The 25,274-nt window shown below is 39.4% G+C and overlaps 2 protein-coding genes across 4 annotated transcripts in view; one reads left to right on the forward strand and one right to left on the reverse strand.

The window, feature by feature from the left end:
- The window catches only part of sema5ba (sema domain, seven thrombospondin repeats (type 1 and type 1-like), transmembrane domain (TM) and short cytoplasmic domain, (semaphorin) 5Ba), a 200,121-nt gene that overhangs the window by 76,657 nt on the left and 98,190 nt on the right, over positions 1 to 25,274 (reverse strand). For all 3 annotated transcript variants that reach the window (XM_085435174.1, XM_085435173.1, XM_085435172.1), the window contains exons 4-5: positions 11,908 to 12,007; positions 11,356 to 11,401 (exon numbers count right to left, since the gene is read on the reverse strand). In XM_085435174.1, coding sequence (XP_085291300.1) covers positions 11,356 to 11,401; positions 11,908 to 12,007 — 146 coding nt within the window. The remainder of the gene's footprint in view (positions 1 to 11,355; positions 11,402 to 11,907; positions 12,008 to 25,274) is intronic.
- Positions 18,260 to 19,154, forward strand: LOC146690233 (uncharacterized). The gene has a single exon (XM_085435165.1). It carries the CDS (start codon positions 18,276 to 18,278, stop codon positions 18,969 to 18,971), a length of 696 nt encoding a protein of 231 aa, XP_085291291.1. The 5' UTR covers positions 18,260 to 18,275; the 3' UTR covers positions 18,972 to 19,154.

Below are 25,274 nucleotides of genomic sequence, written 5' to 3' on the forward strand. Positions count from 1 at the left end.
AGAAAAAGAAAAAAAAAACGAAAAAAAAAAAACAAGTGTGCAAAGGCAGAGGGAGCTATAGAGAAAGTAACCACGTAGAGATTGTGGAGTGGAAGGTTAAGGCAGGTGGAGACAGATACGCGGAGATCCAGACAGTAATATGGTGTTTACACATTCCACCTCCATGTTGCTGCTGTCTTATCTATGCAGGGATTATCTGATGGACTGACAAAGACCTCTCTCCTCCCCCTCAAATCACCTTCTTTCACTTCGCTGCACTAGCAGACATTGCAATTGGAAGAATTAAAGAATGGGGGGGTTGACTTACTCCTGTTGCTGTTATGAAACGCCTTTTTGTGCAAGTACTTTTAACTATTAACTTAAACAGCTCACACTGTCTTAATGTGAAGATATTTATTCTGAATGAGCTCATTCAGAAAAAAGGATATAAATGTCATGTTTTGGAAAGCTTATATTAGACTGATAGTCATAAAATGCATCATTCAGTATGGCCAAATAAATCGATTGATTGACAGGTAAGGTGAAGGGAAATAAAATCGAATAAGAGTAAACTGTAAATCTCACTTGCAAGAAACAAAAGCACATTCACCACTGTGTGAAAATACAAGTTTTACTCAAAAAGCCCATGAAAAGAGGATTATGCTGCAGACTGGGTTTGAGAAGCTTTTGTGGAAATGTTCATGTATCAGAGTGAAGCTTTGACATGGCTGGAAGCCATCTAGCCAGCTGCTGTGAATCCATGCTGTTGGAGGAAGCTCTTCCCTGTCAGCAGATTTTTCAGATCCTTCTTTAAAGCTTACAGGGGTTAAGTGTGTATAAATAAAAAATATTGGTAATAGTCAGAGTAATCTTCAGACCATTTTTTTTGTACTTCTGTCTATTATTTTCATTTTTCAGAAAACTAAAAATGCTGGTTTTAGTCACCTGAGCAGGGTTAGAAATGCACTCAGTTCCTAAAATAACCCAAAAGTGAAACAAACAAACAAACAAACAGAAAAGTCTTTTCAATCCTTCATATTTCTAACCGCAGTCCACCTCCTTCCAGTTTCCCTCCCTTATCCATTTTGTTTCCATATCATATAAACACTATCTCTGCTAGTGCTGTTACTCATCATACAGACAGGTCACATTGCAAAGAAGAAAAAAACAACAGTAAATGTAACAAATAAATACCAGGCTCTAGAAATAAGTGGTAAAAGGTTTATTATACTGCTGGAATAAGTCAAATAGAAAACTTGTTTCAACTTCTTCTTTCACAGTTTTCTCGCACTTTTAACATGTTTGCAGAGCACTTTGCAGTGTTTCTCATTTAAACACAAAAATCAACAGCAGACACAATCCTCTGCCAGAGCAGAGCTACCGCTGCTCCATGAAGAGCATTATCTCAGAGTCCAATCACAGCGTTCCTGAAAAGCAGACAACTTTACATGTCTTTTTCGCCCTGTTTTTCTACATAAGAAGGAAATGTGCTCTGTCAGAGCACATAACAGTAAGGTAAGAAATTTTAAGGGCAGACACAGTAACCCTGTCTCTGAACTTCACAGTCGGGAGCTGAGGAATCAAAACTGGCACACAGGTACATTTTAGGACCTGAAGGTTTTTATCTATATCAGTTGTCACGACATATTCGTGTTGCCTAGTAACCACTTACCACTAGTAATCCAGAGTATTCAGAATACGTTACTCTCATTGAGTAACGTAACGGAATATGTTACAGAATACATTTTGGGGCATGTATTCTGTAATCTGTAGTGGAATACATTTTTAAAGTAACCTTCCCAACACTGATTACATTCAATCACTTCACACACTAAGTTATGAAGTCAGGTTTACTGTATTTGTAGACTTTACCATAAGTTTCATGTCAAATAAATGACTGTATGAATGTACTTAAGGCCATGGGATTCAAAGCCATGTAAATGAGTCCAGCCTGCAAAATCCTCCTTTATCCAGCATGTAATTTTATGTGTTTCTCAAGTGCATGGTTTTGACATGTATAGGCAAACTATAAGGCAAATAGGGTAAATATGTTGGGTGTATATTTGACAAAATCTTGCATAACGATTTTTCATTACATACTTTATGGGGGTCGCCAATGTTTGACCGATGAGTGGAGTGGTACACAAATTTTTTAGACAGTTGATGGTTGACATGGTATTTCAATTATACATAGAAGTAAATACAAATATACTTATAAACAGCACAAACATATCAAATAACAAAGTGGTGTGGGCATGCATTAATAATTAATATATAACTGTAATAAATTAGCAGTTTAGCAGTATATTTACTAGTTTATCATATCAAAAAAAGTCCTTGAAGGCACTTTAAACACTTTAAATCTTTTTTTAAAATCTGCCTAAAATATATGACTTTATGATTTATCATTTAAATTAAAGAAAAAAGATGACCAGTTAGACACACACATAAGATTGGAATTGGAAGCCTTGTGACCTCGTACCTACTTACTGACTGTTACTAGTTACATTCTTCACCATCTTATCACAAAAGGCTAATGCCGGAGCCTTTGAAGCTTTGACCTTGCTAGATAAGGCATATCTCTAAGTGCATGTAAAAAAAAAGGTTAAAAAAATGAAAGCAGGAGAAAAGAGATAAGTCAAGTGCAAAAATAGGTAGAGGTAATTATGTGAGTATGTATATTTGTGAGGAGCGAGCTTCAAGCAGTAGTATGTGAAAAAAAAAAAATCAGAAGAAAGGGGCGATCCATCCAAATATTTGGTATTATTCTTTGGCTTTGTGGTCTTGTACAAATATGTTAGCGGGAGACAAATCAATATTCTATCTCCTGTTAGTACCTTGCAGCATGTGGAAGAAAGAAAGATCTATCTAAACAGGGGTCTGCTTGTGTTATTTTCTATTACTCTGAAACTACAAAAGAAGGTAAAAGAAAGGGAAGAAGGATAAAGAAAGATGGGGACTGGTGAGGATTTATTCTCATTTTGGGCATCAAAAGTTTGCCCATCAAAAGTTGCTGTTTTTTCTTACCACACGTGGCAGAACTGCATCCCAACAGGAAATATATGCAAGAGAGAGAGAACCGGTTGACAGAAACAGAGTTGTTGCTTCAGCTCTCCATTCCCTCTCCCACCCATCAAACACTTGAGCCTTTTCTATAACTCTGCTGCTTTCACCACTCTCCCACTCCTCTTTTTTATCCCCCACTATGCAAGCACACACACACACACACACACACACACCTCCTACCACCTTGATTGCGTCGGAGATCAGGTCGACCAGCGTATCAGAAAGCTCTGTTAGTGGGGGTTGCTTGGACAGAACATGTGGGAGGTTTGCAATCACACCCACCACCAGCACTAATGCGAGTGCTACATTCCAGAAAAAAAAGACGAAGAGAAAGGTTGAAAAGGAAGAGCGAAGCAGGGGAAAATAGAGACACCGCACTCCAAGAATATGCAGCAGCATCTGATGTTCAGAGTCTGAGTGCTACCAGAGTAGGATGCCTGAGCAGTCCCACTGTGAGGCACCTGGGTGGGTGATAGTGTGCGCTTGTGTGAAGCATACAGTTGTATGCAGGTAAGAGCAGGGTACTTTGTGTTTGCATATGTATTATAACTTCACTGACAAAGACATAATTTATTCATGCATGCCCACTGTTTTTTGTTTGTTTATGAGCATTAATGGTTTGACTGACTTAAATATTTGAGTAGTTTGTTGGTAATGATGAATAGTACTACCACTATGGGACAACTAGGAAGTTGTGCCAAAATACTCACTTGAAAGCACCTCCAAAAGTGATTCAATTCACCAAGCATTTTAATTCCCATGTTAAAAATTCCAACTTTACAGCAGAAGCTGTGTAGTTGTACTGATAGCCCATCCAAGAAATCTGTGCTTGAGTTTTGATGAGCTAACTTACTACATATATATGGTATGTATGTAGTAGCACTAATTAGCAGTTACTGTGTGTCTATGCTGTGCACCCATAGATTATATGGCTGCACCGTCCTGCCAGGATGAATATTAGCAAGCATTAGCTTGCTAGCTAATGCTAGCATCGTTAGCATAATTTGAATTAGCACCTAAAACGCTCCAAAAATCAAGTTTCGAAGAATGAAGATGACAAATCATGAAGACACATTTAAAGCATCAAAACCTTGAAAGTATCATAACTAGACTTCACAATACAATGGACAACTTACTGCTGGCTAAGTCCATCTTTAATATGCGGTCTGTATTTGCAACACAATTACCTGAAAGCTCTTTCCCCCCTTATTTTACAAAGGTTGCCACATTCCTAAATCTCAGCATTATTGTCATTACTGATCCTCACCAGTTACAGCAAATTGATCCTGTTACAGGTGGAATTGACAGAATTCCACCTGTAACAGGTGGAGTACATGATGAGAATTCCTCATCATGTACTCATATATTTGAACACTATATCTTCTTTAAGCAATTTGACACTAAAAGCACCAAAGCACACACGAGGGATGATATAAATGTAGCTATAATGGAGCCATTAGTGAGAATAATCACTTTGAAAAGCTCACCTGCGCTCACCTGTATAATTATGATTGGATATACTGTAAAAATGCAGCTGGTAGGCAAATGATGACTGATACTGAAACATGAATGCAGCTGTCAGTGCCACACAGTTAATGCATGGATGACAACATAAACATAGGGAAAAACCCAATTCTATGCACACAATAAATTGTTAAAAACAAAATAACTAATGGCTGTGCCAACATAACACTGACACCACTCGAGTCGTATTCTCATTTTAGATAAAACTCGTGGGATTAGCTGGTTCAGTGCAGTTGTCAGATTATCTGTCTTATAGGGCAATGGGGAATTATTCCAATTGCTTATTCATCCATTGAACAACAACAGAGGGTGTGGTGTGGAAGAGAAATCATCTCTGAACACTTTGAAAGCTCTCCGTGGGTATTACCTGTGTGGTTATTCTACACTGGCAAAACTGTTTCATACGACTCCTTAGAGGCACAGAATCTCACTAGAGAAACATCCAGAGAGCTGGAGCACAATGAAAGCTTGTCACCTCCCTCACACCCTCTCTCATGTTCACTCCTCGTCTCTTCCTCATTTGTCTTCATCTCGGCTCTGTATGTGTGATTTTTCAGAGTTGTTCTCTTGGTCTCTGCTTCTGTTTCCTCATTCGTTTTCTTCCTGTTATCTTTGCGGTCTTTCATTCTCTGGCTCCTGCCCACCTCTTTATCCCTGGCTCTCCTCATCTTTCTTCTCTCCCTCCTTCTCACTCTTTTTCTCCACTGATTGCCTACGCATTCATTCTTCTACGCTTCCCTGCTCGCTAATGCCCGTAGCAGGTGTTCTCCCAGGTGCCTGAACAGAACAGGCTGGGCTGAGCCTTTAAAAGACCTGGCATCAGCACCTCGGCAGTCCTCCCCCATCCCTCTAGTGTGGTCTATCTTCAAAACCCTCTGTGACTAAAGACTGCAAAGGTGGAATTTACACACTTGTCCGCCTCTCTCCACACACGCAAACGCAGATGCACAGTCATGTAAACTGAGAAACTATTGCCAGTCCTTCATCTCTCCTGTTTGGGCTCACTGGCCATCTTGGCTTCAGGTGTGATGCAGGTCGTCTCGACTGGGCGGGCTCTCTAATTTGATACTGCCCATTTAATGACATGCAAACAAGCTGCAGTCTCTTATAGGGGCACACTAAAGAGTGAAGCTGATGCCAAACCAGGGGAGTGATATTGACACCGGTGTGTGGTTTCAGACCACCCGCTTAAAAAGCCCAGGCCAACCCGTCCATTCCGATGAATGGGAAAGTGGAGAATGCAGCTTTGTAACTCGACTGTGATCGGCCACCCTCTTTGGTTTGCTTTTCAATCAATCAGCAAGTTATTTTGGAATAAAGAGTCAGTATGACTTTCATTTGCACTCCGTGGATGTTTTTCTTCTTTTTTTTTTTAAAGGAAAAGTCACTCGTGCTTTGTGTCCCGAAAGGCTCGCTCAATTTCTGCAGGTCAGCCTGGCTTCTGAGCATAGCTGCTGCCGTTTATTTTGACTACGGTTGATAACACCATCAAAATAAGGTCAAATCTGTAGCTTTAGAGTCCAAGGTCTGGCGTTAAACAACCTTGGAAAACTTTTTCAGAAGAGATTAATGCTTTTGTCTTCAAAGTCTGAATAACATGCTAGGTATAAGAGAAGGCTAGAACACAGTAGCTTTTGTTAAAACGCCCTTTTTCACGTCTCTCACTAGAGGTTTTAGACAATTTCCACATATAAAATTGTAAAAATAATGCATAACCATGACTTATTTCAAGTGGCCTCATAAAGACACAGAGCTCACACGGGATAGAGACTTTGGTCTGACATTTTCACTCCCTGCAGCATGCATTAAACACTGCACAGAGGTGGCAGGCATCCTGAGCTCTATAGTCAAATAAAGTGGATGCTGTGGCTTTAAAGGTGTTAATTAAGCAGCAACACTGGTTGAGATCCTTGCAGGGAAAAAAGCAGAGATTGTACTGGCATCGCAGAGAGAGAGCCTTATTGAGAGCTTAAATCAGTTGCTAAATTGTAAGAGTGCACTGAACAGGTGCTGCAGAGAGTGGAATACATCACACATGAGCCACCGTGCAGTGGTGCAGCTCTATTTCTTTGTCTATTACTACCTTGTTAAGAAATGGGTCAGATAAAACACCTCACCGATGTGCTGTGCAAGACGATGTGTTATGATGAATTTTGTTTTGGCCTCGGAGTGCAGTGCAGGTATTAGGCTTTTAGTGCATGAAGAAATTCTCAAGCTGAACTGAGCACCTGGTTGGAATGTTATCAGCCCATTAAAACGCCATTATCAATTCTCATCACTGCCATATAGGCATTGCCTGTAGGTGGTATTTTCCAACTAGTAGGCTCAGTAGGCCATTATCAAGTCATTTCATGGTGGCAGCACAGATTTGGCAAAAAACGACAGACTTGTTTCTGCTTTGAAAGAGCAAAAATGTCTGTATGAGGAGGTTGGATAGATAGCTGGGACATAACTTTCATCCAATCACCCAACAAAACCACCAACTGGAGCTTAAACTAAGCTTTGGGCTCAGTTAAAGTTTCATTTTTTTGTTAGAGTTAGGCAGAAGAACATCATTCAGGTTTATAGTCACCCTTTCACAAGCTGTGAAAATGTTTAAATTGCCAAATCACAATATAATCTGGGTTACTCTTCACCTACTAATGATCAGAAATGGCAGAAAGCTTCTGTCCTACCAATAGTTGCAGGTCAGTGTCTGTGGAGTGGTAACAACACAGATACAAGTGGATGTTGGGATTTTCAAGAGGTTAATTATATTAAAAATGAAGCAGACTGTGATGAGGATGTATCACGATGGCGAGCAGACAACTGAGCTTATGTCTGGACTGAATTAAATTAATCCAATGTTCTCTGGCAGGTGGTTTGGATATTTACAGCAGGCCTTGTATCACTGGTTCCGGAAATCTGCACGTAAAGCCTTTCTTACTGAACCTCAGGCTCGGACTGGGAAATGGGAGATTTTTTGTATTTTTGTATTTTTTTTATTTACTTATACACCAAATGAAAAGAAATATTTTGGGATGCCGCCCTCCTCTGCCTTTTTGGATGGCTTGCATTTTACTGGCAAATTAGCATGGGGGGTAGAGACCCTCCTCTCTGCTTCACTGGGCAGTTTGTGTAATGCTCACGTTGATTTCAGCCTTGGCATCACAAATGACACCTCCGCATTGGCCAGAGTGAAGAAGGATCTACCTCATTTAGCCCTATAGCTCACAATAAGCTGGTGATATGTGTGTGGGTGTGTGTATGTTTCAGGAGAAAAGCAGACTTTGAGAATTTAGGCAGTATGCGCCACTGTGGTTATTTCTGTGCACGCTCACAGCAGATGCATGTGTGTACGCTTCCTTACATGTGATAAGGATGGCAGGTGCCTTTTTTCAGAACAAAGAGAACAGCTTCATGGAACTGCAGAGAACAACACAACCCGGGTACAAACAAATGAAAGCACTCATAAGTCAACTTCTCTCTTCCACAAGTAGACAGCTAGGACACGCAGACAAAGGGCGCATTGATATCGGCAGTGACACACGGGTGGCAGCTGTACACATCATGTCATTCAGTTGTGGTTGCTGTGAAAGGAGACTCTGTCAGACAAAGTGGAGTGTGGTGATGTGCTTAATCCTGTGTGGAAATGTAGTGTAAAAATAATTCAAGTTTTTGTTATAGAAATAATAACAAAACTGATGCTGCAGAGTCAACCGTTAAGCTAGTCTTGCTTAACTTTTTTTGGATACACATTATAAGAGAGTCGTGGTACTGAACGAATCCAAACACTCAATACATGTTAATAAAAATGTTTACAATGCTTTGGATGTAGTAAACACATATCGCTCCACTTTCACTGGGCTAACACAGGGACGACTATTCACACTCATGTTCATACCTGCAGAATTGTAGGATCACAGATTAACCTGACATGCATGTCTTTGGAAGAACCCCGAATATCCGGAGAGAGCCTACGCAAGCAATGGGAGAAAAAGCATAATCCACACAAAAAAACCCCAACAAGGACTCTCCATCAACCACTGCAGCACTGTGCCAACTACAAAAACAGGTGGATTACTTTTTTCTTGGCTTCCCGCATCTATGATGTGAATTAGAATGGCATTTGTGAAATGCTGAAAAGGGATGAGCAAGACGTGTGGTTCAAAACAGGTTTTTGGAGCAAAGTTACCAAACTTTTTAGGCTTTAAAAAAAATAAAATTATATATTGTAAAGTTATTATATGTTTGCATTGACCGTAGAAACAAATCTCATAACAGGTGCACTTTGGATCACAAAGAATATTTGCACTCAGCAGATGCATTTCTTGTTGTTTTTCTTGGTTGGTGGGCATAAAAACTGCATTGTGATGTCACTACCATCATTTACATAATTAAGGCTTAAAGTGCATTAACCTTAACAGCAGCAAAATATGCATTGCTATTTATTTTGAAGGCGTGGAAAACTTTGGCAATCTCCAAAGAAGATGTCCCGCAGTGGTTTAAAGCATGGAAACTGTGCACTGCCTGGTTTTTGTACAATGCCTATTTTTCTCTGCTCAGTGACAGTGATATACTGGTTTAGATTACACCGTCCCATCGAGAATTCAGGGCTTGTCATTTGTGATGTGTGATGCAACTGTATGGCAACCCTGTGCCCCAGAGCTAACACTCCCACTGATACCAAAGCTACTTTCCGGCACAGCACTCTTACCACCACAGGCCTTTCAGAAAACAAACCCATTACACCCACAGGCTGAGGACACACAAAAATGCACGTGTACACACACACAACCTTAGGATTTGATTATATCCTCTGCAGCGTGGACATATATATATATATATATATATATATATATATATATATATATATATATATATATATATATATATATATAGAGAGAGAGAGAGAGAGAGAGAGAGAGAGAGAGAACGCACAACACTGGATACATCTGAGCTGGATATATCACATATGATCACCACAGTGTTGATGCCTTGTTGAAAAACTGTCATATGTAGTAACAGTTAGGTTTCGTGATGGATTATTTTGCACTACTTGTTTGGTCGTAACCTAGTTGATAAGCTGTAACGTAAAATGTTGCTCTATGTTATTATGCAATAGGATCCGACTACAGGAAACTTAGCAAATTCTGGGACTCTGATGAAAGCGAAAGAGAAAGGGACTGCCATCCTGCTGCTTTGTTGCTCCCAAAGTTTGTCTCATTAGCACAAAATCTTTGAAGTATCAGTAAACATGCTCTGTTTAAAAGTTAATCGAATCAGCAATACACAACTGCTTTTGGAGGCTTAAAATTGAGGCTCTTTCTGTTAAGCTGTTTAAGAAAATAGATGGATTGATAAAAAAAACTGAGGCATGTATACAGAAAAGAACATGTGGCTTGTTCAGGCAGAAGACAGAGTAGAAGATACTTCAATAGATGATGTTGAGCGTAGAAGACGATTTTCATATCCAATGAAGCGTCACAGCAAAGCTTCTGTACCTCCACATAGAAGATCATTACAAAAACTTGGCCTTATGGTGCGTTCCAGATCCCAGTTCCCAGCCAGAATTTCCATCTGGAATGCCACCTCAATTTGGATTTCCCACTCACAACGTCAGAGCAGCCCCACTAACCCCGAGTTGAGGATCCAAGATGGGAGTGGTGAATGTAAACAGTAGTAAAACCTTTATTCTGTCCTGCCACTGTTGTGTATTTGTAACTCACTAAATAAGCCATACACAGAGAACTGACCAGGCTCTACCCGTGAAAGTGCTGGAGCGATGTAAACAAGTATTATGCTGTACAGCCAGAGATGCATGAATGGCTCTACCTTTCCAAGAGGCAAAACAAATCCTGCTTTTCTTTTGGTTTTCCAACCTTCCTACTGGAAAGCATTAACTAAAAAAATAAGTCAGTGTGTGTTGAAGTCCCCTGGTTCAAAGTCCTATCCCCCTTTGGAAATTTGTCAGTCTTTACCTTTCTACTGGAAACACTACAATATGCTGTTTTCGGTTTCCATATGAGTCATGTAAAAAGACTGGGAGCAGCGGCCAGCAGTCATTTAGGCTCGACTTGTTGCTTTAGTCTATTATTTAAAGGACTATTACCACATAATCTGCTTACAATACACAAAATCTCTGTCTGTGTGAGTTTGTTTCTTTGTCTGCCAACTCCTCCCACACAATCACGAGTTGAGCAACCAAAGCTGCCACACAGATACGTCTTGGGCCCCTGAAGGTTCTCAACTATATCAGATACTATGATATCATCAAGTTGCCTAGCAACGCTCTAGCAATGGGTTAAAAAGGCCTGTCTGCTTTTCACATTTTTACCCATAACACTTTATAAAAGCATCTACATCACACCATAACATATAATTTATATCCAAATTATGCATTATATGTTATGATGCCTGCTGGTTGCTTGGCAACCCTCTATCAACAGGCTAAAAGGTTGTGTTTTTTTGTCTTTTTTTGTACTGCATCATTTTTAATTCAAAACAGCCACATGTACCTGATATCCAACAAGCTAAATTATACATGACAATTTCATCATGCTGCCTAGCAACTACTAGGCTAAAGTGACCCATGACCTACAACAATAAAAGCATATTAGCGTTTTCATTTCCTGGCCAACAGCATACACAGCCTAAACAATGCTGTAGCAATAACATGTTGCCTGACTAATTCATAAACAAGAGAAAAAAATGTGAAAATAAACTTGGCGAACGTATATAAAAAGAGTGAGATAGCGCCCAAAAAATAAGAATTTAAAACCACAGGAGAAAAAGCAGTACACTTACCTGTATCAGTGACAGGTTACTGAGGTCCAGTCTGAAAAGGTAGTTTCTGAATTAAGAAGAAAGGGAAATGATGTAAGTGACTGGCTCAAATCCAGCAAAATCTATTAAACAATGCAGATGAAGTATTAGAGACCAGCTGTCAGGTTAACACAAAGTGGATTAAAGCACAAACTGTACTGCCCGTCACTCTTGGGCCATTGTTTTCTGTTAGTATTTCAGTCTTTGGTTTTACACTTTTTTGTGATCATGTATGTCTACGCTTTTAACAGGGTCAATCCAGACAAAACTTGAACTCATATCATGCCAAGAGAATAGACACACACACACACACACACACACACACACACACTCTACTGCGGCGTGACATATTTCTTCCAAATCCTTTGCTCCTGCCAAATCCAAAGCTTAACTTGGTCCAGCGAGGCCTCAGCAAAGCACTTTAAAAGCGTCATTATCCGAAAACCGCACTGTATGAGTGAGTCAGAAAGGGTATCACATTCTCAGTAATGTGCTCTGTGGGGTGAAAAGCTGAGTGGATTTACAGTTTCTTACCTGGCACCCACAATAAGCTCATTCCTAGTCAGGTCAAGGGTGAGCTGGGAGTAGTCTCTCACACCAGGGTGGGAGAAGGATGAGATCCACGGACTGAGCGCTGAGAGAGAGAAAAGGGGGGAAGGTTAGCAGAAGATAAATCATGTCGTGAGATAAAAGCAGTGACATTTACAAACAAAACTCATAAAAGGGTATAGTTTACTAATGCACGCAAAAACCTTTCCTATTTGGCATTTTATGCACAAGTGTAGGTGTTAACAGCGATGGTTAATTGACCCGATGAAAATCAAATTTATTAAGCAAAATGCCAAATGTTTGCCAGCAACAGCCTCTGTAAGTGAGGTTATTTTATGATGGCTTTCATTATATTTTAACTGTTGCTCAGACTAAACTCTGGCAACACTGCACAACTATAGATTAGAAAAATGTTAGAGTGACCAATGCACCAATTATGAATAAGACACATTCATAGTTGCAGCTGAAGTGGTAAAAAAGGGCACCAAACAGTGAAGGAAAAGCTTCCTGCTACGTGACGCTGTCTCCTACAGAGCGGGACAAAGTGTCCAGGCCCCATCAGGCAACACAACCCCGATCCAACCTGACATTCAGACAAACGCGGCTCTGTGTGGGGCACGAGGCTGAAATCTCAACGCTGTATGAAACTGGCATTTACAAATCAAAATTTTCAGAGGGGCCGCCTGGTGGAGCTTTTAATGCCACACTCAAAACTCCAGGAAGAAAAAAAAGAGCATTTTCTCTACGAACTTTGTGTGGGCCTTTAAACGATTTCACCACATGGAAGTTTGCGGGGCTTAAGGGGGATTTGCTATGTTTCCGATGCTGTAAACGACATCACAGTTGTTAGTGGCAAATGAGATTTCTTGGAGCAAGTTAAAAAGGCGTGTTAGACACATTTGAGCCATTTCCACAAAACTAGTCCAAAAACGGACAAGGAAAGAATCAGTAATGATGTTAAGCAACTTTATGGTTGTCCACAAATTTTCTGTATCAGAGAAAAAAACGTTCATGACCATTGCATGACCCCCCACTGAAAAAAATAAAATAAAATCTTGATTTTCTCCTTCATCAGGGAAGTGATCATCAAACATTTAAAACCTTAAGACGTTCATTTTCTTCTAAAATTAAAAGTAGCTCATAAAAGCTCCAGGTTACGAGTGAGAAACTACATCAAAGTGCTGGAAGAAGTTGCCAAGAACAGCGAAACAAGTCTCCATCACGTAAAGGAGATACATTTTTAGGATTGATGGGAGCCCATATGGCTCTGTCATCTGCAAACATATCCAGAGATGCGAAAAACAGAAGACAGAAGGCGGCAGCTACAGTACGGTATGGTGCTCTTAATTTAAGATACAGAAAAACACACGCATACAATATTTAATTAAAGGTTCCAGTATTGACAGGAGACTTCACTGAAGTGATAGTGTTTGCAGTCAGATGTGGATTTGGGCACTCGTCACCAAGCTGCTGTGAGACCGAACTTCATTCTAGTGTTTCTGTTTTTTGTCCCACTCTTGTGAGATGTGAGCAGGGCTGAATCCATTTTCATAAATACAGTGAATATTTAAAAGTCCGCAATTTTCAGTTTGCAGCACAACTGCAATATATTCACAAGATAAGGCCTCTGTTATTCTGTATTTGAAAACTGCTGAAAAGAACAAAACCAGCGCATTTGTCCATCTCTTAATAGTTTTGGACTTCTCTGCATCTAAAAAACAACAAATCAAAATGGACTAAATTAAGTTTTATAGCAGACATTAAGGAACCAGGTAGAAATTGTTGCATGTTTTTTCCATTAACAAGAATAAAAAACAAAGTAGAAAAAAAGCATAATAATAATAATAGTACTTAGACTTATTTTAGACATATTATAAACCACAAATACAAGCATAGGTTTTAACTTACAGTACATGTTTTATACAAAATGCTATATATTTTTAACAATGGCTTCTGGTTTCCATGACAATGGCAATCTACAGTGTAGTGCCTAGCATCTCAGAAAACAGCCACACCACCTTGTGTGCTGCAAATAACAACATAATACATTGTTAATTATGATAACAACAGCTCTTGTTCTATTAGGAATATAATAAGAAAATGAGCAGTGTGCTGCAGGGACACACAAATTTATCAACCAGCTAGATCAGAGTAGCAGTGCAGCTTTTAAAAATTAATAATACACCGGAAAGCACTTTTACAGACAGGATTAAATCTCTGATAATCACAATAAATCATCGGGTGTCCCAAGGCTATTCTAATACGATGCAAATTCTGCAAGAGGCCATCTCTTATTCTCTCCATAAATATTTATACTACACTTATCCACATACAGTGGATTGTTTCAATTTCACAGTCGGCCATGCATCCATATGGTTTGACCATCTTTGACATGTAGGGTGGGTGTAAAAAACAACAACACAACCATAGAAGGCCAGTGCAAGGAAGCGAGCGGAACCATCTGTGCATCACTCTGATTAATGGCTGCAGAGGCTGAAGGTTGGGGGGAGCGTGGGGGACACAGGCCGCCTTTAGCTGCACAGTCTTATGTAAACAGACCTGAAGTTGATTTAAAGAATCCAACATGATCCCGGGATTACGCAAAGCCACGGCATGTGTGAACAAAGCTTGTATGTGTGTGAACGGTGTCCCCATAACTGGGAGGAATGAACATGATTTGAACGCCAACTCAGATCATTAAAAGTCTCTAAATCAATCCCTTAAACACACACAGGCTCATGGAATTATTGGCAAAGAACAAAAAAAGTTTGTTTTAAAGGCTCAATTACTGCGAGGTTTGTGTTTGTGTGAAAATCAAACTCTGATGTGAACTACAAGACAGTCATTACCAGCTAAAGATGGGTTAGCCGAGGGTGAAATGAGCTCCGTTTCTCTTGTTCTTGGTTTTTTTTTTGCTTTGTTTGTTGTTTTTCACGAAAATGAGTTTCAAGAAACTAATCCTTCATTTTCCAACAGCTCATAATGGGTCAGTGAAGGTGTCATCAAAGTGTGAGGAGTTGGGTACCTCCTAATATGAATAGTTAAATCAATAAAATATAAACTGACCTCCAAAAGGCTTTAAGGAGATCTTTCTTTTTTGACATTGTAAGCACTGTGAAGATACTGATTTGCATAACTGATGAAAAAAAAAGAAAAGGCAAGGCAAGGCAAGTTTATTTGTATAGCACAATTCAACAACAAGGTGATTCAAAGTGCTTTACAGAGACATTAGAAACAAGAACAAATAAAAAGCATGATTTAAAATTTATTAAAACAAGCAAACAAACAAACTAATTAACAAACAAACAAAACAGTATATAAAATCAAAACAGATAAAATCAAAACAGATAAAATCAGTAGTTAAATGTAAGTTTTGAAATTTAAGCTTAAAGTGTGGATTTGGTGCTTTATTCAAATGCAGCTGAGAACAGGTGAGTCTTCAACCTGGATTTAAATAAACTGAGTGTTTCAGCTGATCTGAGGCTTTCTGGGAGTTTGTTTCAGATATAAGGAGCATAAAAGCTGAATGCAGCTTCTCCGTGTCTGGTTCTGACTCTGGGAACTGATAAAAGACCGGATCCAGATGACCTGAGGGATCTGGAAGGTTCATACTGGGTCAGGAGGTCACTGATGTATTTTGGTCCTAAACCATTCAGAGCTTTATAGACCAGCATCAGAACTTTAAAGTCTATCCTCTGACGGACAGGCAGACAGTGTAAGGACCTCAGAGCTGGACTGATGTGGTCCACTTTTTTGGTCTTAGTGAGGACTCGAGCAGCAGAGTTCTGAATGAGCTGTAGTTGTCTGACTGATTTTTTAGGTAGACCTGTAAAGATGCTGTTACAGTAATCAAGCCTACTAAAGATGAATGCATGGACTAGTTTTTCCAGGTCCTGTTGAGACATCAGATCTCTTATCCTTGAAATATTCTTGAGGTGATAGTAAGCTGACTTTGTTATTGTCTTAATGTGTTTTTCTAAGTTTAGGTCTGCATCCATCACTACACCCAAATTTCTCGCCTGGTTTGTGGTTTTTAGATGTATAGATTGAAGTTCTCTGGTGACCTGTAATCGTTTTTCTTTGGCGCCAAAGACTACTACCTCAGTTTTGTTTTTGTTTAGCTGGAGAAAATTGTGGCACAACCAGTCATTAATTTCCTCAATGCATTTACCAAGAGCCTGTACAGGGCCTTGGTCTCCTGGTGACATTGTGATATATATTTGTGTGTCATCTGCATAGCTGTGATAGTTTATTTTGTTGTTGTTTATAATCTGTGCCAGTGGGAGCATGTAAATGTTAAACAGAAGGGGTCCCGAGATGGAACCTTGGGGAACTCCACATGTGATACTTGTCTGCTCAGATGTGAAGTTACCTATTGATACAAAGTATTTCCTGTTTTCTACGTATGTTTTGAACCAGTTTAGTACAGTTCCTGAAAGACCTGCCCAGTTCTCCAGTCGTTTGAGTAACATGTTGTGGTCAACTGTATCAAATGCTGCACTGAGATCCAGTAAAACTAAGACTGACATTTTTCCACTGTCTGTATTCAGACATATGTCATTGAACACTTTTGTCAGAGCGGTTTCAGTGCTGTGGTTCTGTCTAAAACCTGACTGGAAGGCATCATAGTAGTTATTCTGTTTTAAGAAGTAACTGAGCTGTTGAGAAACTGCTTTTTCAATGATCTTACTTAAAAATGGGAGATTTGAGATCGGCCTGTAGTTGTTCATTTGTGTCTTGTCAAGATTGTCCTTTTTCAGTATAGGTTTTATTACAGCAGTTTTTAGTGATTCTGGAAACACACCTGATAATAAAGAAAAGTTGACGATCTGTAACAGGTCTGACTCCAAAGTCTTTGAGACCTTTTTGAAAAAACTTGTTGGCAGGACATCTAAACAGCAAGAGGAGGAGTTCAGTTGACCTAAGATGTCCTCCAGGTCTTTGCTGTTAATAGGGTCAAACTGTTTGATGGTGTTTAAACAGTTTTTCGGTGGACACAGTACATATTCTGGATCTGCTGTTGATGTACCAATTGCTTGTCTAATTTTTTGGATTTTTTCTGTGAAGAATTTGGCAAAGTCATTGCAGGCCATGGTCGAATGAAGTTCAGCTGCCACTGACACAGGAGGGTTTGTTAGCCTGTCAACTGTAGAAAATAAGACCCGAGCATTATGTTTTTAGTGATGATGTCAGAGAAGTAGGACCTCCTTGCACTCCTCAGTTGTAAATTATAATTGTGAAGTTTCTCTTTATAGATGTCATAATGAACCTGGAGGTTTGTTTTTCTCCATCTGCGCTCAGCTTTCCTACAATCTCTTTTTTCATTTTTCACTAGTGTGGAGTTTCTCCATGGAGACTTTTTCCTTCCAGAGATAACCTTCACCTTAATGGGAGCAATTGTATCCATTACATTTAACATGTTAGCATTGAAGCTATTGACGAGCTCATTGACTGACCCTCCGGACAGGTCAGGTGTTAATGGGAAGACCTGGTTAAAAACTGCACTACTGTGTTCAGTTATACATCTTTTTGTGATCACTGTTGTTGATATATTTATGTGGGCTGAGATTTTACTTTCAAAGAAAACACAGTAATGATCAGACACGCCCACATCAGACACAGTAACCTTTGAAATGCTCAGGCCCTTGGAGATGAGTAGGTCAAGAGTGTGTCCTCTATTATGTGTGGCTTCTGGGCAACTTTGGGCTGACTCAGCATGTAACAGAGTGTTACTCAGGTCTTTAGTCCCTTTGTCCTGAGGGTTGTCCACATGGATGTTAAAATCCCCAACAATAATTACACAGTCGGTGAGCGAGGGGGGAGAAGCTGCTGCCTGCGAGTTTGCTGCAGACAGAGGAGAGCTTAAGTTTGACCAGCAGCCACCAGGCCCAGGCCCTTCCAGCAGCCACCAGGCCCTGGATCCTCCAGCAGCCACCAGGCCCAGGATCCTCCAGCAGCCACCAGGCCCAGGATCCTACTGCTCCACCAGGCCCAGGCTCTTCCAGCAGCCACCAGGCCCAGGCTCTTCCAGCAGCCACCGGGCCCAGGATCCTCCAGCAGCCACTGGGCCCAGGATCCTCCAGCAGCCACCAGGCCCAGGCTCTTCCAGCAGCCACCAGGCCCAGGATCCTCCTGCTCCACCAGGCCCAGGCTCTTCCAGCAGCCACCAGGCCCAGGATCCTCCAGCAGCCACCAGGCCCAGGCTCTTCCAGCAGCCACTAGGCCCAGGATCCTGCTGCTCCACCGGGCCCGGGATCCTCCAGCGGCCACTGGGCCCAGGATCCTCTGGCGGGGCACCAACAAGTAAATCGACAGTGACAAGACGGTGAACGGAGCGAGCAAGACAACAAGCAATGGGGCCTAAGAGAACACCGAACGCCGATGAAATTGAGGACATCAAAAAGTCATTGGACTTTCTAACTGAGGAAACATCGGCTATCAAGCTACAACAGAAATATATCCTAGACTTAGTCGAGGAAATAAGGTCGCTACGTAACCAGAATGCAGAGAAGGAGAAACGGATCGTCTATCTGGAGAGCAGGGTCGCGGACCTGGAGCAATATACCAGAATGAACGACGTGATCATCACAGGGCTGTACATAAAACCCCGGTCATATGCTCGGGCTGTGACTGCTGGCAGTAAAGAGGAGCAAGGAGATCTGGATGGGAGCTCTGCGGAGCAACAAGTAGCTGGTTTCTTGCAGTCGAAAGGGATCGACCTGGACTGTAATAACATCGAGGCATGCCACCCCTTGCCCAGGAGAAATGCTAGTGATAAACCAGCTATCATCATAAGATTTGTAAACAGGAAACACAAGAATGCACTGCTGAAGCAGGGGAGGAAACTAAAAGGATCGAACGTCTACATGAATGACCATCTAACCAAATCCAATGCTGACATAGCGAAGAAAGCACGATACCTAAAGAAACTGGGTAAAATTCAGAACACCTGGACTGCAAACTGTAAAATATTTATAAAGCTCAACGGTACACCGGAGGAAGCCAAGGTGCTGGTCATCAAATGCATCCAGGATCTGGAAAAATATTAACAGGTCACTTGACTACAAAGGCAAGGAGCGGGACAAACAATCTACAGTCATCAAAGCAGGTAATAGAAGACAACAACGGAAGCTAAAGCGTAACGTATTCAAGGATGAAACAATCAATTAATTCATTATCTGGGAATTATACATTGCTACCACAAAGGATTGCTAATCAGGAGATAAATTCACCAGTAAACATGGAATACAAAACACACTTCACAGAGCAGGACATTGATCCAGAACTGAACTTTTTTAACATCAAAAATACCTGCTACTATCATACTGAAGAACAATTCAACAAAACTGTCAAGGTCGACGGCAAAATATCTATAATCCACTTTAATAGTAGAAGTTTATATGCAAATTTTCACAAAATAAGGGAATATTTAAGCAAATTTACACATCCATTCAGTGTGATTGCAGTATCTGAAACATGGATTAATAAACAGAAAGGAGAGGACTTTGTAATAGATGGATATGAATTAAATCTTACAAATAGAAAGAATAAGAATGGCGGTGGTGTGGCCTTGTTTGTGGATAAAAATTTAAAATACAAGATGGTAGAAAAAATGACGGTGGCGGTAGATAATATATTAGAGTGTGTAACAATAGAAATTAGTATGGGAAAAGAGAAAAATGTCATTGTAAGCTGTATATATAGAACACCAGATTCTAATATTGAAATTTTTAAGGAGTGGGTAGATAAAACATTCATTAGGACAAATCAAAAAGTCATGTTCATTTGTGGGGATTTTAACATAGATCTACTAAATCCAAACAAGCAGAGAGCGACAGAGGAATTTATTAATACAATGTATAGCTTGGGACTTTTTTCCAGTGATCACTAAGCCCAGCAGGATTACAGCACAGTCGGCAACCCTAATAGACAATATATTTACTAATGAAATAGAAAATAGAACCATAAGTGGTCTCCTAATTAATGACATCAGTGATCATCTACCTGTTTTTATAGTGTATAACAGCAATTACAGGAAGGTTAAACAGCAAAACACAAAATACAAACGAGTGAGAACAGAAGAGTCAATAAACGCATTCAAAAGTGATTTACTCAAGCAAGAATGGGAGATGCTGTATAAGGAAAAAAATATTGATAAAGCTTATGAGATTTTTTTAGGAAAATTTAAACTGTTATATAATAGTCATTGCCCAGTAAAGAAATATAGTAAAAAACAAAAATATGCAGAGTGCCCATGGATTACAAAAGGATTGCAAAATGCATGTAAGAAGAAAAATACCTTATACAGAGAATTTATAATGAACAGAAGCACAGAAGCTGAAAATAAATACAAGAAATATAAAAATAAATTAACGAGTATTTTAAGGTCATGTAAAAAGGAATACTATGAAAAATTACTGATTATGAATAAAAATAATATTAAAGGGATCTGGAAAACATTAAATACCATCATCAAAAAGGGCTCGGGGCAGGCAGACTATCCTTCGTATTTCGCAAATAATGATAGAAATATTACTAATATGAGAGATGTGGTAAATGAGTTCAATAAATTCTTTGTAAGTGTTGGGCCAGACTTGGCTGAAACAATTCCTGATATAACAGATTCTGTAGAGAAAGAAACTAGACTCATTGACCGCAATCCTCATTCAATGTTCTTAACGGTGGTGGAAGAAATGGAAATCATTGATATTGTTGGGAAATCACAAACAAAAAACTCTACAGACTCTGACGACATTGATATGGAAATCGTTAAGAGAGTGATAGAGGGCATTTCCAAACCCTTAACACACATTTGCAATTTGTCCTTACAAACTGGTGCATTCCCAAAACAAATGAAAACAGCTAAAGTAACACCACTGTTTAAAAATGGTGACAGACACCAATTCACAAATTATAGGCCTGTCTCTCTACTTTCTCAATTTTCAAAAATACTGGAAAAAGTCTTTAGTAATAGACTTGACAAATTTATAGATAAACACAAAATAATAACGGATAGTCAGTATGGTTTCAGATCAAATAGATCAACATCATTGGCATTAATGGAACTGATCGAAAATATCACCAACAATATAGATAAAAGACAATGTATAGTTAGTGTATTCATTGACCTAAAAAAAGCTTTTGACACAATTAATCATGACATATTACTTGATAAACTGGAGTACTACGGCATTAGAGGAGTGGTGTTAGAATGGGTAAAGAGTTATTTGAGAGACAGGCAGCAATTTGTGAAAATTGGGGAATATCAATCAGAGTGTATGGACATTGTTTGTGGAGTTCCGCAGGGGTCAGTATTGGGACCAAAGCTGTTTATCCTCTATATCAATGATATATGCAGAACATCAGATATACTACAGTTTATTCTATTTGCAGATGATACAAATATTTTTTGTGCTGGAGAGAACTTACATCAGCTTTTGGAAATTGTCACACAAGAAATGATTAAACTGAAAACATGGTTTGATAGAAATAAGCTATCATTAAATTTGGAAAAAACTACATTTATGTTATTCGGAAATTGTAAAAAAGATGCAGGAGCAAAATTATTAGTAAACAATGTTGAAATAGAGCAAGTTTCGGATACAAAATTTCTGGGTGTGATAATAGATAACAAAATCTGCTGGAAACCTCACATAAAGCATATACAAGCCAAACTGTCAAGAAGCATCTCCGTACTAAGTAAAGTTAAATATTTTTTGCCTTCCAAATCACTCCGGGTACTTTATTGTTCACTTATATTGCCATATTTGGAATACTGTGTGGAAATTTGGGGAAACACATATAAAACTGCACTTCAACCAATATGTAAAATTCAAAAAAAAGCAATCAGGATGATTAATAAAGCAGGATTTAGAGACCATACTAACATCATGTTTTTGAAATTAAAAATACTGAAGTTTATGGATCTTATAAAATATAAAACTGCAAAAATTATGTACAAGGCCAGATACAATATGTTACCAGGAAATATACAGAGGATGTTCTATGACAGAGAAGGAGACTATGAATTGAGGGGGAAATTGAATCTAAGGATTCTTAAAGCACGGTCAAAGGTTAAAACCTTTTGTGTCACTATTTATGGGGTAAAACTGTGGAATAGTTTTACTATAGATCTACAGCAATGCTCAGGAATTAGTAAGTTCATGAAAATACTTCGAAAACTGATTTTGGAAGAATATGATACCGATAAAGATGATCACCCATTGTATGTATAAAAATATCAAATTATATCCAAATTATATCAGTCACGGTAGCCAAGTTTATATAGGTTCTCCTCGTGTATCGTGTGGAGTATGTGATGATGGGAATTAGGTGAATTATGTGGGATCAATAAGATGTTGAGCAGGGGTAGGAATTAATAAGTATGTTCATACTTCTTCCTACTCCTTTTCAGACCAAACATTGTTACATTATGTCAGACGATTTTGTTTTATTTCATTATATATTTTTTGTTTATCTGAACACATACGTGTGTGTGTGTGTGTGTGTGTATATCTACATATATATTCGTATCTGTAAATGAAAATATATGTAGTGTGTATATATTGTTTTTTGTTTTATATGTCTGAAACAAATAAAGATACAATACAATACAGTCAAAATCAACACAGATCACAGACAGCAGTTCACTGAGGTCATTAAAAAAGTCTGTGCAAAAAGGAAAAACATTTGGATTTGAGATCTAAGATAACTTTACAGAGTCTCAGAGGTTATTAAGCTATTTAGGGCTATGACTTGTTTGGCGTTATTTCTGGGGACAGGTGATGGAAATGTCAAAGGTTTATAAATGCGCTGACTCTTCAAATCTTGTTTAAAGAGTCAGCAGCAACGAGCTCCTCTACAAATCTGCCAAGCACTCTCAACAGCTCTTACCTACAAAGCTGCAAAGCAGGAGAAGGCTTTCAGAAGACAGTAATGTAATTAAGAAATTGCAGTTGGAGGAGTTGTGGAGGTGAGGTTGTTGGCACAAGGAGCTGCTATAATGGCACAGCCAGGCTGTTGTTGGACTGTAGCGGGCCTTTAGAAAAACTCTGAATTCTTAACTTTGTAACCTTCACCAACCTGTGTAGGGTTGAGTTTGAGAAACTTGATGAAATGAAGACTTATACGCTAATTTTGGCAATTCGAACATTCCAAACAGGCAAAAAAAGCTATTTAAGTGCTGTCAAAGCATCGGATATTATCTGAACCACAATTCATCTCAGTTCAATTTTATTTATATAGCGGCAAATCAGAGCAGCAGCTGTCTCAAGATGCTTTATAGTGTTAAGAACCTACAATAATAGAGAGAAAATGTAAACGATCCACCAAACCCCTCTGAGCAAGTACTTGGCAACAGTGGGAAGAAAAAACTCCCTTTTAACAAGAAAAAACATCCGGTGGAACCAGGCTCAGGGGAGAGCAGCTATGGGTTAAGGAAGAGAGACAGAGATTAATTCTACTTAATTCACTTAACGTTACCTCTACTTTTAAATACTCCAGCAGCCACACGTAAGCCTGCAGTCTGAAAGTGATGTCACGGTCTGGCTAGGGCAGACCGTATGTTGCAGGGAAGGACTCAAGCGCAGACCGAAATGAGGTATGAATAACAAAACAAGCCGTTTATTAAGGCAAGAAACGAGGGTCCAAAATAATAGGGAATCGATGAAAACTAAACAATGACCTAAACTGGGTGAACTAAAACGAAACATACAAAACTCTAAACATAATGAACTGACAGGGATACCTGGAGCCGAGACATGGATGAGCAGTACAACAGACGAATACAACGGACCAGTACAACGGACGACCTGACAAAGAATGACTGAGAACACACAGACTAAATGGACACAGGAGGATAATGAGGGAAGTGGCAACACATGGGGACCCAGCTGACACATGAACATAATTACGTCACAGGGGGAGAGTAACTGAACATGATGAACACAGACACGCCAGACCTCTTCACAATAAAACAGGAAACACAGTGAGATATAGACATGACAACCTGAACTTGACAACATAAGCCACAGACATGAAATACATGAAAAGCAGGGGAGACAACATAGTGGAAACACGAGGGGAAAATAACTAGAAACACCTAGGCATGATAGACTTAACATAGTGGGAACACGAGGGGTAAAATTAACTGGAAACAACTAGGCATGATAACGATGAACTTAGGAAACCTGAAGGCTACATAAACTAAACACAAAACGCTGGGTCAGCAGACCCAGGATCATGACAAGTGAAGCATTCTGTTGGGATGATATTGCCCCAATAGAGATGTTAAGATAAGGTTGGGCCCGATTCAAGGCTTTGTATGCGAGGAGACAGGATGTTTCTAATTTTAGAGATAAAATGGGAGTTCTATTCTATTATTGGTTAAGAATTTCATAAAGAGAAACACTGCTTCAACTGTGAGCTCAATCGTAGTTTGTCACAGATAACACTTCATTATAGAAGGAATTATTCATTTAAATATGATCAAACATCAAACACTGTAAAAAAAATCTGATATTGAACAAACATGGTGAAATGCACAATCGCCAACTGAGAAAGTAATGATCTAAGCTAACATTTGCATGTTTGACCTCAATTCAAGTCTCATCTCACAGAAACATTTACAGTGAGAATGACGGATAACAAGAACTCAAGTCCAGTGTCTGTGTTACAAAATATCTTCTTTAAGCTTTACTTCAAGATTTTTTTCTTTTCTTCTTTCTGCTATTTTGAAGAGTCCTTCGTCTTCTTCGGCTATAACAAAACTGCATTGTTCCTAATTTGACCCTTTAGAAAGCATTTCATCTTTTCCTCACTTTTCTTCACAGTTAAAGAAATTCTGACCAGATCAAACAAACCAGACCAAACCGCTGCATGCCAATGTGCGCTTCATACAAAAAAAAAAAAAAAAAAAACTCGTTAGAGTCCAAAACCCTCCAAACCTTTTTTTTTTTTTTTTTTGCTGGACAATTTTCCCACTTCGGGCCATGATTGACTACACCGAAGTGCCAAATGGTACGAAAGTAGGCAAAATGTGTCTTTCGCTTCGCATCTTCACACACTTTGAACATTTTTTTGTGTCTTTCCGTACAAGTGCAACAACACGAGCACCTTGGAGGAGAGACTGTTTCAAAGTAATTCTCCCATCTAAACAATTATTGTCTCGCCCCTCTCTGTCAGATGACAGGCTTTCGGCCTTTCAGTGCAACCATTTAAGCCACAGCAGTAGCAGAGAAGCAGCTGGTCATCAGCACGCTCAGTTCAAAAGAGCAGTGGCATTAAACTACATTTAGCCTGTAGCCACATTTGATTCTGAAGAAAGTAAAGCTATATTTTAATAGCATAAATGC

The sequence above is a fragment of the Copadichromis virginalis genome, linkage group LG16, assembly GCF_057382275.1.
Source record: "Copadichromis virginalis isolate Kocher_CV1m ecotype Utaka linkage group LG16, C_Virginalis_male_GT1.1, whole genome shotgun sequence".
Taxonomy (NCBI): domain Eukaryota; kingdom Metazoa; phylum Chordata; class Actinopteri; order Cichliformes; family Cichlidae; genus Copadichromis; species Copadichromis virginalis.